At 35.9% G+C, this 17618-nt stretch overlaps 1 protein-coding gene across 6 annotated transcripts in view; it reads left to right on the top strand.

The window, feature by feature from the left end:
- Positions 1–17618, top strand: part of RALYL (RALY RNA binding protein like) — a 404596-nt gene that overhangs the window by 185498 nt on the left and 201480 nt on the right. For all 6 annotated transcript variants that reach the window (XM_080381891.1, XM_080381898.1, XM_080381895.1 and 3 more), the window contains one exon: positions 8738–9016. In XM_080381891.1, coding sequence (XP_080238017.1) covers positions 8761–9016 — 256 coding nt within the window. In that variant the 5' untranslated portion in view covers positions 8738–8760. The remainder of the gene's footprint in view (positions 1–8737; positions 9017–17618) is intronic.

Here is a 17618-nt window from a genome sequence, read left to right as displayed (position 1 = left end):
CAGTATTTTCAGTTCTTTCACTTCATTCATGTAACGACTTGCTGAACTGGAATATCATCGGTATTATTGCCAGTTTCTGAAGAAAGAGGACAAGGTAGAGATATTAAGCGACTTGCTTAAGGCCTCTTATCAGGTCTCTACCAGAGCTAGGATTACAGTTCGGAAGTTTTTGACTTCTTGTTTGGTATTTGGCAGCCTAGACTGTGACATTCCTCAAATCCAATTTCAAATTTTTATAAAACAATAGAGGAAACATAGGGGAGCAAAATTCTAGTAAAAATAATGTTACTGAAAGTTTCCTCAGAGGCTTTAGTAGCATAAAATTAGCCGAAATAGTCCATCGATGAGTTCATTATAGGGATCTCAGAAGAAATTAAGATTGGATGAGATTGGATGCTACTTCAAAAAAGCATGACAAATTTGTCAAAATAATCTTCTTCCCTTAAGAAAAAAATTGAAAAAATTATTCATATCCACCAAGCTATGTTTAATATCATGTGTCCCAAAAAACAGTTTAGTATATAACAGAGAAGGTTTGGAATGAGAACTCTGTTGTAGGGGAAACATCTAACATGGGTACCCTTAATAGACCTGGTTTTAAATAATGGCTTTGAATTGTAATGCATTAAAAAAAAAAAATGCTGTTTAAAATTTCAGAAGATGTTGTCATATGGGACTGTAAACTCCCTTGAGAGCAGAGAAAACTGGTGAAGTCTATTAGGATGGTTAGAAATATAAAAATGATAGTAGGAGACTGTCTCACTTGCCAAGGCTCATTTAATCCTCACAGTTATATGAAGCTGAAGAGAAAGCAAAAACACAGAGGAAGCAACACTGCCAAATGAGACCAAGCAACCCTAGAGTACATGAGATTAGCTTGAAATGTCATATGACAGCAAATATAGCTAAGATTGTTTTTAGGCAATCCATAGTGTCACCAAGTGAAGAGTGAGAGAGCAGTCCTGCACCTTTTACTGTCACTATACCTAAAACTGAAGACTGAAAACAGATTTAGGCCATAGAAACTGTAGAAAGTCAGAAATGCATTAAAAATTATTAAGAAGCTAGCAGGAATGACTGATGAGGGAAGATTAAAATAGCTTGCTGTATAAATGATAAATGATGACTTGGAGGAAATGAGATAGCTGGCTACAAATAGATCTGGTCAAAATATTAGAAGTGAAGGGGAAAGTCACCAAGTTTTGTTTGCCTTTTTCTTAAGAAAAGAATAAAAAATAAAATTGTTCAGTTTTATCTCCAGGAGCCTGATTGACAACACATAAAAGCAGCACATCCCAAAATGAAAAGTTTCCAATATTAGCTTCCTGGATAGACATATTCAACACATAGATCACAACTAAGACACGTTAAAGAAGAGTATGAATGTTGACCTTTATTTGTCTGTCTTGTGTTAGTGTCGAAATATTGTGATTGTACTTTTTCTCCTGGAGATGTTTTAAAAGTGTGAGGGGAAAATACCAGGTGTCCCATTCTGGAATTTGCTATGTTGTAACCTCAATGTCCATGTCTGTTCCCTGGAAAAGCGTATCTCTTGATGGGATTAGACAGTTAGGTAATGTAACATCTTTACCCTATTCCAGATTTCACTTAGAATCCCAAATAAGTCTTTATTTTTTATTTTTTTTTTTTAATCTCGTTTTAGTATTTTCCCCCTGAATTTACTGTACTGTTTACACAGCTATACCGGTATGTGCTATCACAGTTATTTTCTTATCCTAGCCAACAGGATTATGGTTTGATTTTGCAATTGATCAATAGAGAAAACCTTGTATTTAAAAGGGATTAAATATGATGGGGGAAAGGGACCCATATCTGAGTGCTCATCGAATAATTTTATTAGGGAAATTTATTTCTTTACGTGATTATGTAGGGCTATTTTCTATATCCTGAGAACAAAGAGCATATGAATGGGAGCGAAAATCCCTATAAATCTCCGCTGACAGGTTTCATTTTCTTCTGCCTGTTTGGGTGGGAGAAGATCCTGGCACCATGAGCTAGTGCAGGTCAATAAGAAGTGATAATTTCTGTCCATTTGTACAGACTTAGACCTTATCCTCTTTCCTCTCCCTCCTTGGAGGTTGCGCTGCTCCTCAGACCGAGTGCATGTCTCCCCTGCAGTCTTTCAAATGTTTAAACAATTAACCCAAATGAATGTATTAGTGAAAGTATGTTATGATATTTGGCTGTATGGTGTTATTAATATCTAGTTATTTTACCTTTTTTAGAAAATCAGATATATTTTATTCACCCTCCCAAAAGAGAGAGTATTTGTCTCTTTGAGAACAGTGTCAACAGATGAAGTGCGATCTATTACATCATTTTATTTTTTAGTCCTTTGTTTTCTACAAGATGTGGCATAGCAAGTATTGATGCATTTTGTCATTTATATGGCTCCAGAAATCCCAGCTTAAAGGGAGCATTGTCTGTGTTATAGACATGATGTGTCAACACCTTCTTAAAAATAATTGAAAGGAAAACTTAAAGCTAATTCATAAAAATAAAACAAAAATAGAAAGGCAGGATATCTTGGCGAGAGAGAGGGGAAGCAGATTCTTTAACTTTAATGAGAACTGGAAAAGCCCAGAATATTTTGATGTGGATTTAACCAGCCATCTTATGAATAGCTTTTTTCTTTATTTGTGTGACCTAGATATAGCAAGTCATTAAAAAAGAAATTAAATATAAAGAAGAAAGGATTTTCCAAGACAAAATATATTTTATCTGATAATGTTCTGTTCTCTCTCTTCCCTGCTTCCATCCCTCCCTCCCACCATGAAATATTCAATATTCTTAATTCCAACAGGTATGTAAAATTTTACAGGGATTTGTCAAGGACTGAATTTAACTGAGATAAAATAGTTTTTAATGACAGCTTATTAAAGGAATAACATTAATATTGAATTTTCTCCATTAATATTAGTACCAATGCAAGACAAATCTATGCTGATTTCACCCACAGAAGGACACTTGCAATATTTAAACACCTTAAATTTGTCTACAACACTACAAAAGTATTAATGTTGTCACTGTTGTTAAAAAGTAATTCAAAAGGAGAAAAATATATTATGGCCTTAATTTCTTTTAATATTTATTGATTCTTAAACCTTAAAGACACTAAACCACAGAAGAGCTCAACTATTAAAGCAAGGTTTGAACCTTGATTGTTGCGAAAGTTCAGCTGTTAACTGAGACTGGATAACAGAAGGGCAGACATAAATTGCTTGGAAATGCTGAAGAGAGCACCATGTGTTTTACAACCATGTGTTATAGTGCTGCATTTTGTCCATCTAAGGACCAATACGTGATGTTCAATATTTGCCAGAATGTCCATGTTCAGATTGACCCCCAAATATCCTAGCAATTAATTTTTCACTGGCTGTACTTTTTACTGTGGATTTCATTGTGGAGACAGACATCACAGTCCAACTATGTGTCTATTTAGGTCTTTTTCTGTCTTTCTTGGAAGGATTTTGTGATTATTAAATGTGTATAATGCATCTTACTATGCAAACTTCATTATTGTAAATAGTAAAAATCAAGATTTGGAATTTAATGGTGCTTAGATAAGCTACTGATTATGGGAATTTTCAAACTTAGAAATCTTTATCCATAGAATGAGTCTTTTGCTATCACACAGATATAGTACAAAGTGTTGATTTCCTGACTCAGCTTTACACATGATCTCAAATGGATTTTTTTTGAGGGGGGGGTGGGGGTGTGTGTGGGGTGTGTGTGAAAGTGTGTTTCATTTTTCCTAACATTTTCTTTGAAAACATAATGAATACATAGAAATTTTATATTAAATTGCTCTTTATGTAAGTGACATGTTTCTAATGTCTTTTCAGAAAACGTTGAAGTGTTCAAATATTATCAGTTTACTTGTTTCAGTTTTTCCTCAATAGACTCTAATTTTTCCTGAAGTCACTGCAAGTAATATTTAGTTCATTCAAAGATATAGGGTTTTTCTATTTGCTTAAAAAAAACCCAAGTGTTTTATTTACAGAAGAAAATAGCTCCAAGATAAAAGCACATAAATATGTAGAAACTCCTCTAAGTATTACTAAACTTGTTGGGCGCAAATCCTTTAAAAGTGAAAGTAAGTACAGATCTTATCAAAAAAAACAACAAACCAAGCCCCTAAACCATCAATATAAATTTTTCCTAACTTCTTTTAAAGATATTAATTTTTAAATAAAATATCTTCTTTTAAAGATATTAATTCTAACAGAATTCTTACACATCAGCCTTATTGTTTATTCTGCATAGGAAAACGCATAATAATAATTTACAGAGACAAGTTAGCAGTATTCAGTAGAAATTTAATTTGGCTGATGAATTCCAATCAGTCTTTTAAGATGAGAAACAGTTGTACAACTAGGAAGATGCTGAAGTGAATTGCTCTCAAAATCCCTTTAAACAGCTTAAGTCCTCAAGTCTCCATATGTCCCAAATTGTTTTGCAGTTTGACCAAAATACTGCCTCTTCAAAGATAAATTTTGAATTTTGCTGTGAAGAGTCATTGGTAAAATGTGTAAGCAGCACAGGAAGCAGAGATCCAAGACTATCATAGTTCCTTCTTGCCTCTACCCTTCCAAAGAATTGACTACTGGGATGTAGAATTTGACAACTTGTTGCCTTTCCCTTTGTTTCAAGTCCTGTGCTCTTTCTTGCACTGGGACACAGCACAACTGTAAAAGGGATCATTGTCTTCACTATTCTGGAGTTAAGCATAGCGTCGTAGCAGGAACATCTATGAAATGGGAGATGTGGGTTCAAACCTTCATCTTATGGACTGAAGATGAGTTTCATAGCCACAAAACAATGCTTTGTCATGCTTAACCAAACTTTGTCAGAAAATGCTGGAAAAGTGAGGGAGGTCAGGGCTTAAAATCTGTCCCCCTTTTCAGCACTTGTCCCATGTGTGTGCTGGACAATAGGAACCACATTTCAGTAATTTCCATTTTCATTCTTGTTTAACATGTTAGAAATTTTAATGTTTAAAGCAAATTTGTAAACTTTATTCTTTGAATCAGGGATCTATGTAATAATAGAAATGGTCTAATTTATAACTTCTGTGTTCAAGTACACAAAGAACTAGTTAGTTCTGGGTAGAATAATTAAATCAGCAACAGCATAAAACAATGCTGTGTATCAGGGGTCCTCAAACTATGGCCCCCCAGGGTCCTCAATCCAGCCCCCGGTATTTTCAGACCCCCCCCTCCGGGGGTTGGGGGGGAAAACCAAGCAGCCGCAGATGACTGCCTGCCACTGCATCCGCGCGCCAGCCCCCTGATTAAAAAGTTTGAGGGCCCCTGCTGTATATAATGAAGTGTATTGAATAAGTAAGCACGATGAAGTGTATTGACAGCTAGATATTATTCACAAAGCATTTCCTAAAATATATGTTTGGCATATAGGGGTTATTTATTACTAGCAAGGGTCGCTGCAATAATAGGAAATTAGCAAGATACCCTATTAAAGGCTGCAAGGATATGAGATGATTTCAGATACGTTTCTCTCACTGCTTCATTTATTCTGCAGTTGTATGAGTTACAATGTTTGTCATTTTACTGATAGCTCAAAGATAAGTATAATTCAGTATTCACAGATGCATATTGTAAGTAAGGTGTAAGACCTACCATAAGTTCTTTCTTATTGTAATGAAGATCCCATGTACCTTTGATTTTCATTAAATATTCACAATAGTATTGTATGTTGACCAGCAAGGCAATCAAATCTCAATTATTCACGTTAGTATTATTCTCACCCTTTGAATTTCTGCAGCACGTTTTCCTGACTGCTCATTTGAATATGAGAGAACCCACTAGACAACTACTTTTCTTTGTGTTATTAAAATATTGCAAATTTGCATTGCAAAGAACAACTACAAGAGAGAAACATTCAATGTCCTATTCAAAGTCTATTTAAATCACTGCATAGCAAAACTGGGAAAAAAATATAATGAAGATTTTTATGACACGAAGAAAGGAATAGTTCCCTAAATCCCATGTTAAATGACTAAACAATACAGGAAATACAGCATGCAGTACTCTGTGTTTTGAAAACAGTTGTGATGGCAATAATTAAAAGAGTTTTGTTGCGTATAATTTTCATGCAAGTCTTGTCTAAGCAGAAGATTTTCTGTAGATTGTGTCCCCTTGTTATTTTTATTATTAGTGTGTCAGTTGTGCCCAAAATGTACCAGCCGAGGTGCCATCCTTGTGTGATGTGCTGTATAAAAATACACATAGAGACAGATGAGTCAAAAAAAAGCAAGTCTGAAGTCTAAAAAGTGGAAACAGAGGCACAAAAAAAGTGTCTTGCTGAGAGTCATAAGCAGGCAAGTGGAAGAGACAAGCCTACCAGCCAAGTCCACTACTTCCTGGACCAGTAGTCTTACTTGTGAGACACTACCTCTGTGAGTTTAGTGAAATCAGTTCAGCTACACAGCTGATAAATGTAACAGAAAACATTAACAAAATGTTAAGAATTATGTAATAATATAGATATAGTTTTTTTTCTGGATGTTCTCAAAGACGAACACAATACTGTCCATGTCAAGTTTTCCCAACAGAAGTGCTATTTGCACAGTGAAGTGGTGTGTGTCCTGGAACCACCAGGGATACCAGTGGTTCCCTGTTCACCAGCTGCTTGACTGCAATAACATTTTATGCCTAGCTATTCTACCATGTTACCTCATCAGTCTGGGTCATTAGGGCTTTTGAAGCTAACACGGCTATGCTATTGTCACTTTGACTTCTGTGTAAATACAGGTATATCTAAGATGGGTTTAGACTTGCTAGTTCCCAGATAATATCAACAGTCTATTTAATGCCAATATGGATCTCAATGTCCATTATATTTATGTTTTACAGGTGGTTTGTCTTCAAACTATTATGGTACCAAGCCTACTATTACAACTGCTTACAATACGCAGGTTAACTATATATAGATGTGATTTCAACACACATGATCTGCACAGCTACCTAGAAATATACACTATTGAGTCTGTGATATGATAAAGCTAAGAGGCTTTTGGTCAAGGCGGTTTTCCTGGTTTTCCATGATGAATGTTGTGCATGTATACAGTATCTTATGTTCCCAGAATGCATTTAAAATCGATAAACTTACAGGAAAACATATTTTTTCTAGTTTTCTACAGTATTTTCTCTAAATGTTGAGCTATGAAGGAAGCTGTCATATTAAGTTGTTAAACAAGTGAAAGCTATTTGACTGATAGCCCCATTGCTTGCATTCATTTAACACAGCAGACTGTTTGCCAGGACTCAGCCCACATGGCTCCGTTGTGTGTTCTTGCCTGAAGGGTGGGGGCTTGGATCCTGTGTGCTGGAGATGGTCAAAGTGCCCATGGCTGTGGCTGTTTTGTTCACCAGGAATTGTGCAGAGTTCAGTGACAATGGTTTCTTTTTTCATCAGTCTAGCTTAATATATGGTAGCTATTGATTTAAAATATGAAACTTCTGCTAGTCAGTGTCAAGCTTTACTCCAGAATAGAAGTCATTATTCCTTTTCATCTTGAGAAATGAACTGAGCTTTAACTGCGAGCAGTATTTAACTGCGTTCTCTTCTTGCCTGAGCTGTTACTGTGATATGACCAAAAGTATGAACAGGTTAAAAAATAGTAACATAATTCTTAGCTATAAGACATGGCCTATATTTGACTGCTGTCTTAGTGACCTCCTTCTTACAAATGTTTTCACCATGTAGAGGTATGCATATTTTTGGCATTTCTGTTGTCTAATATAGCTAAAGAAAACCCAGCAGCAACATGGAACAACTTCTTTCATTTCATCTGCGTCTAAGTAAATTGATGTAAATTAAGGAAACCTGCTGGCAGGTGGAATTTGCATATATATTAAGAAAAATCAGGTGCACTTCGGAAGTGTGAGGTTAGATGAACATAAGAAGTAATTTGTTTTGTTTTCTTTTGCCAAATCTTTCCCAGGAATAGTGTGGATATTTCCATTTGAGATATGCCAGGATGTATTTAGATTAGTGACCTTAAAGGAAAAAGCAAAGCAGCAAGCAAATCCGTGTCCTGTAACTAAGCAAGGTTTTTTTCAAACTATTTAATTCTAGGAACATAAGCCACTGTCTCTTTTTTTTTTTTTTTTTTTTTGTACTGAATTAATAGGGAAAATTGTTTTGATAGAAACATATTGATTGCAGTAAAGAACTGTATGTTACGTGCCCTGCACTCCTCACAGTAGTCAATGATATTTAACTGTTAAGAAGTGTGCTCTGGCTAACACTCACCAAACAAAAGCAGAGTTGTCTTTCATTTTTAGAGTTTGTTCTCTGCATGGCCTTGAATGTTCATTTATTTGACATAAGATAATGATTCATTCTCTTGCTTTGCAGTTTCTAGACAGCCAGGTACTTAAAAAGTCAATACTGAATTTCTAAGCAAAAATCCACATATGATTACAGTAAGCTCCAGTACCACAGCATTACATTAAAAGATATATTGTTATATTTTGTATCTATAAAAGTAAGAAGTTTTAACTTGACTTATGAACAGTATTTTAAAATGTGCTACCTTGGTTTATTGATAATAATTTTTAGAGAGTATAACTCTTCTGAGTCTAGATTCAACCTAAGTGGAAAATGAAAAGTGAATTACAGTGGGAAAAATCACCTAAGTCAGGAGAATCTGCATGTTTGAAACATAATTCTTCTTTGTTCTTTATTTAAGGGCTAAAGCCAAGTGATCCAACCATGACTGGCAAAACACAGACCAGCAACGTCACCAATAAGAATGACCCAAAGTCCATCAACTCCAGAGTCTTCATCGGCAATCTGAATACAGCCATTGTCAAAAAAGGTGACATCGAAGCAATCTTTGCAAAGTATGGGAAAATAGTTGGCTGCTCAGTGCACAAAGGTTATGCATTTGTACAGTACATGAGTGAGAGGCACGCAAGGGCTGCAGTGGCGGGAGAGAATGCCAGGATCATTGCAGGGCAGCCACTAGGTAAGGGCTTGTTCATATCATTAAATATAGTTTTCTCTTTCGTTTCTGTTTGAAATACCATCTGCTGCTGGTGCCTTGGGGACTAGTAAGTTTGTTTTGCCATTGTTCCATCTAAATGCCTTTCCAGGATGTTGGATCTGGCAGAATTTTCAGAGTGTTAGATGTTACCTAGATATTATGAAATATTTAGTGCTATAAGTTGCTGATTTATTAAATGTCTCACTTCTGACTGCTTTATACTTCTCTATGTAATCCCATTGCAGTGAACATGATTACTCATGTGAGGAAAATACAAGTATTTTCTCTTAGACTCTAGTTAGTAAATTTAATGTAATATAACAAGACTTATCTAGTAGATGTCATTACCTTGCATTTAATGAGTCCAAAATAATATACAGCCCAGTGGTCTGTCAGATATCATACAGAAGCAAAAGAATGAGTTTTGTAAGTCCTTGAAATTGTACCAAATCAAACCATAGTGCTGTTATTCATTTGGAGAAGTTTATTATTAAATCTTAGGTTGGCATTATTCCCACATAATGTTGCAGATGCTGTTCATCTGAACTCCAATTTTTTTTAAAAAAAGTGTAATATTTTTGTTTTCTAGTACTTTGTCATGAACACTTATGTAAGATCTGGTTGTTTCTTATTGCAAGTATTACCTCTGCAAGCTATTTTCAATTAGATATAGAGGCTGTCAATGATAAAATCATCTGGAGCACAATACTAACTCCATCTGTCATATATATAGTAATGATGGATAGTACAGCAAGATGTTTGGTAGGAGCCAGAGATCTTTCACTAGACCTCTGAACTATATTGCTCAGATCTAAACCCGTGTGCTAACAGTTATGTCAGTTGAAAAGGTGAAGTGTAGCTAGTGCTTTGGCTGTAACAAGTTATAAAGAATGGATACGGCTTATTCATTTTCAATTTATCAGGCTGTGGAAATCTATTTTTCTGATTATTTGTAAAAAATGAAACATTTGTATTAGATGGGTTGCTGCTTAGTACAGTTGCTCAACAGTATTTCAAGTTTTATAACCCCTGTATTTTGGGTTCAAAAGAAAAACAGATTAAAGAATTCCAACTACACTTTAGGGGAGATTATGACTTTTTTAGGAAAAGCTATATATATGAGTGAAATAAAGAACTGAAGTGGTAAGAGAAGTAAGCAAAGTCAGTCTGTGGGATGGCATTATTAGTAGTTTCCTGGAGCGGTAATCTCAGAGCAATAGGCCATGTAATGCCATCAGTGCATTATTTACAGCTCCTTGCACGCTGGCCTGACCATATTTTTTAAACTGTGTTTTCCTAAGGCAACAGATCTGTTATTACTATGACTACTGTTGCTAGTCTTTTAGTATTTCTTGTGGCATCTATAATATGCCAAGTGTTTTGTACAAAGAGATGCCCTTGCTCTACTCAGAGTACTTTTGTGCTTTGTATAGAAGGCAAGTGAAGTTGTAAAAGAACTTAAGGGCAAATAATTACATGATTTGTTCAAACCTGATAATAATAACAGAAATTTTATTTGATATTAAGTTTCAACTGTATAATCTTAAAATACTGTGATTATTCTGCAGTCTTGTGGTGGCGTATTTCATGCTTCAATTCCTGATGTATCAAAGAATATAAAGAATAAGTAAGGTGAATTTGGGGTTTTTTTGGCTGTTCCAAACCTCATTTACTCTTTCTGTATATGAAATACAGTTGTCATCGGTATTGTTTGACAAAGAAAATTACTTTGTAAAACTGGTACTTCCCGTTAGACAAAGTGTTTCTATGAATTCTTTTTATTGGCAGTGGACATTAGCAGTCACCTCAGAATAATGAGGGGGCAATAGATAAAATCAGCTTGGCATTATGACCCAGAAGAATAACTTATGTGAAAACTTTGCATTTGAATGGAAGGAAGTAACAGGTAGACTCATTACTGTGAAACTACTTACTGAAGTATGACCTTGTTCTCTGTCATGAGAACCTTGCATTCTGGAATAAACAGAACACATGATTTTATACAACAGTCAAGGTATTGAAAGGGGACAAAAAAGGCCTTTTACAGATGTACAAATAAACTTGATTAGCATAGCGGAATTTTCCTTTAAATGGAATTACAATATGTTAGTAATATAATGAGGGCTGGATGGTAGTCAGTGGTGGAAAAAGGAATATTTGAAAAAGATTATCCCATAGTATATGCCTGATACTACTATGCACCCTAGTACTCAGTACCTCACAAAAGAAGGAATAATTTAATTTAGACTGCATTATTAATCTGCATTAGTTCTTTCATAGTTTAGGCAAAAATAGCCATTTATGTTAGTTCCTGTCTTCTATGAAGTCCTGCCATTCAAAATTATGATAACCTCTACAGCAGCTTTACCCATGAGTCAGAAACTGTTCACCTGTATGTAACAGAAATTAAAGATTCAACCTGTAAATTCCTTTAACTGTATCAGTGCTTCACAATTCACTGAAGATACTGTATAAATGTTTCTTGGAGGTGTTAGGCTCCATAGGCATGTAACAAGGCATTTAGTTTAACAAATTCCTCAGAGGTAAAAATCTTAAGCATTGGCAGTGCCCTCAGCCTTGCCAGATTCCTGTGGGTCATTATAATTGGCCTGCTGGTCTTCTCGGACAACTCTCAAGCTCCTACTGATGTGTTTGGTGGCCAGTGGTGTGTAATGGCTATGCCGTGGATATTGTAACTTCAGGGAAATGGATTTCATGAGCTATGTGATTATTTCCAAGTTTTCTGTTCCATGAAGTGCCACATGCTCTAAAAAGCTGTGGGGAAGAAATCGTAAAGGAACACAGAAAAACATGCTCAAGAAACGTATTTGTATTATTGTAAAGCTCAGTGTAGCTTCTTGAAGTGGTATTATATCTTCATGGAAACAGCATGTTTGCCTGCCCACAGGGCAGGGACAGGTCGGTATTCAGCACAGAAGTCTGCTTTACAATGATTATTTTGTGAATTTCTTCAGGCTGGAGTCAAAAAAATGTTCAGATTGGTCTAGGACAGAACTGCACGTTCCCTTTTGTGGGCACATAGTCACATAATCCCCTCTGCTTTATCACCTCAAAAATTTTTCATCCATTTAAACACATCTATGAGTTAGCAAATGTTTGCCCATATTTGCCTCCTGGCCAAACAGGGCAAAGAGACAGGGTGAATAAGAATTATTCTGAGGAAATATGGAGTCTGTCTGTGAGCTTTACCAAGGGTAATTTCACTACTCTGTGGTGAGAGGAAGACTAGACACCTGCTGGCTCCAAAGCAAATGGTGCAAGTCCCTTGTTGCAGCTGTGGGCTGAGGAGCGGGCTGCAGCAAGAATGAAACTTTTGGTTACATGATGGAGAATACAGTTCTTCACTTTGTATTTTCTCCTGCCTCTGAAGTTCTTCACAAGGGTCACAGCAATGCTATTTAACTTATTTATCCATCCCAGCCCATACGAATTCCATGAAGCCAAATGCCACATAAAAGGCATTTAATGTTCAGTCACTTTATATTATATATTCTTGTTTACTTTACACATTTGGCAAATATATGTAATAACTCCCATTTAAAATTCTAGTACAGTTATCATAGCAACTTCTACATAATAATGTCCCTTTGATTTGCCTGGTTTATAGCTCATAGCCCTATATTTTTTAATTATATGACCTAATGTTTTTCCTCTTTCACACATATTTTAAAACCAACATAATTCCTTTAACCTCAGAATATGTTTTCATTTTCACCAGAATAAGACACCTCACACGCACATGCTGTAAGGCTAGTACTTTTGGTCTCTTCTGGTGCTTTCGTTAAGACACCATGGAATTTCATTCTTGGATGCTAAGAAAAAGCAAAAAATATTACAGGACCAAGATTATGAAAGACACGAGTTCTTCAGTTGATGCCCTTTTAAACTAATAAATTAGTTCCACTGTAGCTTCAATCCTGTTTTGTTGCTGTAAGTATTATTCACGTACGTCTGCCTTCAGGTCTAAATTAGATCCAGTCTCTGAGTACCAAGTGAGTGCATATTGACATGTAGCCTAAGGTAAGATGGTGGTTGCACATAATTATTTTGGGTGACATACTCTATTGCACATCCTTTTGAGAAGCACAGAAACCCTGCAGGGGCTTTCTAAACGATGACTACCCAGTAGAAAACATCCAAGGAGAAGAGCAGGTAATAAAGAGAGACTTTAGAGAGACTCAACATGTATGTCTGTTGTAAATTGAATTGATGTGACAATAGGGCTGTTTTTCCTTTTGTTTCCCTTGTCTCTACTCAAAACAGATCTTCGCTATTTTATATTTGTAAAGTTAACCAACACTGAGAGCCTTTAACTTCATATTTGCAGAACTAGGACTATCCAGAGTGAATCAATTTTTCACTTCAATCTAAAATCCAGACAGCATTAATCACATCATGAATGTTTGTATCTAAAAAAGAATAAATACTTAGGCTGCTTTAGTGAACTTGTTTGTGAAAAATGCACTTTGGCTTGAAAAATGATACATTTATCCAAATTTTCTTAGTGACTAAGCTTTCTTTAAACCGATGGTACATTAAGAAAGGAAATGTAAAACTGAATTAGAGATTATTCAGTTTTAACTTTGTCATCAGCCTTTATTCAGTAGCATGCAAGTACAACAACCACTCATTTGTACAAACATAACTCACGGCTTATTGAAGCAATCTTGTTACTCTTACCCATCTACCTCCAGCTACCATAATGGCCCTATATACCTGTGAGGGATAACAGGAAAGCAATGCTATATTGTTTTAAAGTGTATAGGGGAGGAGCAAGTGGAAAGGTTTCTTATTTTGTTTCTGGCAAGTCTATAAAGACTTGAGTTGTAACACAGGTCAAAACATTCTAGGCAAGGACACTGGCTTTCTTAGAGAAACCCCAGATGGTACTGATACAATGAAAAGGTGCCAATGTTTTGGCATTATAACATGTGTCTTAATGAGACATTAAAATAGAATATATTACATACATTTAAATAATTCTACATTCAAACTATATTTCAAGCCTTCTACTTTTTAAGAGATTGGATATTGCATGTTCATTTTTTTTCTATTCTATTACTAGAACAGAAAGGGCAATACATTTCATAGAGGGCAATACATTTCATAGAAAGTTCTTTGTCCTGTCATAACTTTTCCAGAGGCACATTCTAATGTTTTGTACTTATCAGCATTGCAGCTTGAGTAAATAATCTAAGAACTGTAACTCAGTATCATGGTTTAATCCCAGCCAGCAACTAAGTATCACAAATCGGCTTTCTCTCTCTCACACACACACAGTGGGGTGGGGTGGAAAACTGTAAGAAAGGTTAAACTCATGAGCTGAGACAAATACACTTTAATAATTGAAATAAAGTTTTAAAAATACTACTGCTAATAATAATGAAAAAGGAGATATAAAAAGAGAAAGAGACATAAAACTCAAGGGGAAAAAAAAAAAACAAAAAACAAAAAACCAAAAACCAAAAAAGCCAAGTAGTGCACAGTACAATTGCTCACTATCCATATAGTATAGAATGTCCCTTTGGCCAGTTCGGGCCGTGTTCCCTCCTGACTTCTTGTGCCCCTCCAGTCCCCTTGCTGGCAGGGCTTCAGAAGCTGAAAAGTCCTTGACCTAGTATAAACATGAGTTAGCAACAACTGAAAACATCAGTGTGTTACCAACATTGTTCTCACACTGAATCCAAAATACAGCACTCTATCAACTACTAGGAAGAAAATAAACTCTATCCCAGCTGACACCAGGACACTGAGTAATATTAATGTAATTAGTTCTCCAAGTGAGGCTTAGACAGCAAGGTATTTAAGTTCTGATAAGCCATAATAACTATATATTGTATGGTTTTCAATAATTGTACCTCAAAGCATATTGTGTTCTTCTAGTATAATACTCCATTTTTTTCTGAATACTGTTCAACAAAAGCAAAAAAACACTTGTGAAATGCTGTATAAGGACTTGTTATTATCATGTAAGTTTAAACAAAAACAAAAAAAAATGTAAAAAAGCAAATACTTGAATCAGAAGAAAATATTTATCCATAAACCCGTAAAACCTGTAGGATGTCGTAGATGTTGGCTTATTGTGGGTATGACCTTTACATTTGCTGAACTCATAACTATTTGCTGAATACTTCCTCAAATGTGATCAATTACTATTGTAAAATAGCTATTAATGTCAAGGCCAGGTTTTGAGAAAGTTTATTTGATCCAATAGTTTTTGTGTTGAACAAAATATAAAGTAATGCTAAAGAATAAATTTAAATACCAAGTGGTATTCTTAGAAAAGAAACAAAACAAACAAACAAAACCCACAAGCATTAGGTATATGTAGTCATGATGAAAGTAGTGCCTTCAGTGTCTCAGGAACCCTGAGTGAAACTAAGGCTAGAAACGCTGACCTGTGCTGTCTTTATTAAAAAGTTTCCCACTAAATCATGTCTTAGTAAATGTCCTCTTCATCTATCCCTCAGGTATGAACAGAGTATTACAGAACTTCAGAAAAATTATTGATTAACCTTCCACAGCTTTGTCTGGAGGTTGTTAAATTTTACCTAGCAGAACTGACTCTTTACTCCTATTTCAATCTGTTTCTATATTTGGGAACCAGGGTAATCCTGTTTCAGCCTACCCCTGCATGCAGGAACAGGGACCTTCTCTAAATCTCATAGGTCTCCACCTTCTTGTTGCCTACCCATGCCCTTGTGGTCATATGTAACAGCAGAAACTAGTGTTAAGTCTCACTGTAGGAGACCTTGGATACAACCACTGATCATTGCTTATAGGGATATTCTGATATTGGATGATTCCTGTATGTCCATCCGATTACATGTTTCAGTGTCTCTCAATATTATTATACCTTCTATTGTTGCATCAGTAATGTTCATTGTGGGTATAGTCTACAACTATAGCAGCAGACTATGCTACAGCAGTATAACTCAATTGTCTTGCCTTATGCTCTTAAACCCAAAAACGTGATTAACTCTTATCACTCCATAGCACTGCTTGTTGTGCATTTTTAAAATTTTCTCATTCTATAGTCACATTGATGGGAACCATTTCAGACACTATTCATGCATATAAAGCAACTCAGATAAAGGAAGGAAGAGTTATTTTTAACAATCATCAGCATCAGCAGTTCAGGGCAGGATACCATTGCACAATTGATGTATGCCTGTTCCAGAAGAGTAGGCTGAATGTTTCATCACATAACAAAAATCCATATTTTAGTGGAATGGCCCATTTAATTAGGTTAAGAATACCTAGAAAAAGAATGAGTGAGTTTTACTCCCATATCTTACAAAATTATCTATTTATCTCTTACTGGGACTTGGTCACTCTAACTCACTATGAAACCTGAAACTACAATTTAGATCTGACTCCCTGGCAGAACTAAAGTTTTTTTCAAGTTCAGAAAAGTATGAAGTGCATGTTAAGAAAATAGTTTAGCTCTCAGGTGAACTCATGAGAGCAAAGCTTTCCTTTTTGATTACTTGAGTGTAGAGGAATTATAAAGGAATGAAGCTGGGTTAATTAGCACTGATAATATACAGCTGTGGGCTGGCTTCAGGGGTGGTGGGTTGGCTGACGTGGATAATGTGCAGCTGTGGCTGGTTCCTGCTAAGTAGTTAAAGAGCTCTAAGGGTATGGGAGAGGAGTACTGGATGAAGAGAGACCTGGAAGAAACAGAGGGAGGACAGACAATGCCCTGGATGTAGGAGAGATGAGGAGAGGGGCCCAGATGAGGAGAGGCTGGCTGGAAAAGGGGCCTGGAGAAGGAAGATTCCAGGCACGGCAGAGGCAAGAAGCAGTGTGGACTGGCCTGAAGAGGATGAAGAAACATCACAGACAGTAGGTGAACTTTTGAAACCTTGCAGGGGATTGGTGGCTGTGCCGAGGCAAGGTGCAGGAATTACTTATTGATGTTAACCTGGTATGTGATGGTAAAAGCCTTGTTGCAGTCAGCTAGTTTTGATAGTGTAACAGTTGGGGTCTCCTGTGAAATTCTTCATGTATTCTTAAACTATGATAAACTGAAACTTGCAAAGTTGTGCTTTGCACAAGGTTTTGCAATCTGAACAGCCTTATGTCAGCTCATGCAAGTGTTAAGTATTTCCTCCATCATAATGCAAAGAATAATGCTCTGATGGCTTGCATCAGCAGGTGTTATTGTAAGAAAAACTTTCCTTCAAGGCTGTGTACAGGCGCATATTAGCATTCACTTAGTTTTCTGAATGGCCAGCTTATCTTTAAAATGATGGACAAGTTGTTATTATGGGATCTTTCTTTGTTCTTCTCTGCTTCTTGACATGTCTGTATATAGCGCTGGGTCTCATCTGCATTAAATGCTGCTTTTTTTCATCATTTTATCCTAGGGTTTCAAAACATAGAATTATAGAATTATTTAGGTTGGAAAAGACCTTTGAAATCATCAAGCCCAGCTGTTAACTCAGGACTGCCAAGTCCACCACTAAACCATGTCACTAAGTACCGCATCTGTGTGTTTTTTAAATACCGCCAAGGATGGTGTTTTTACTACACGCCTAGACAGCCTGTTTAAATTCTT

Source organism: Falco punctatus, assembly GCF_963210335.1.
Source record: "Falco punctatus genome assembly, chromosome: 3".
Lineage (NCBI taxonomy): Eukaryota > Metazoa > Chordata > Aves > Falconiformes > Falconidae > Falco > Falco punctatus.
This window is presented reverse-complemented; position numbering and strand designations above follow the sequence as displayed.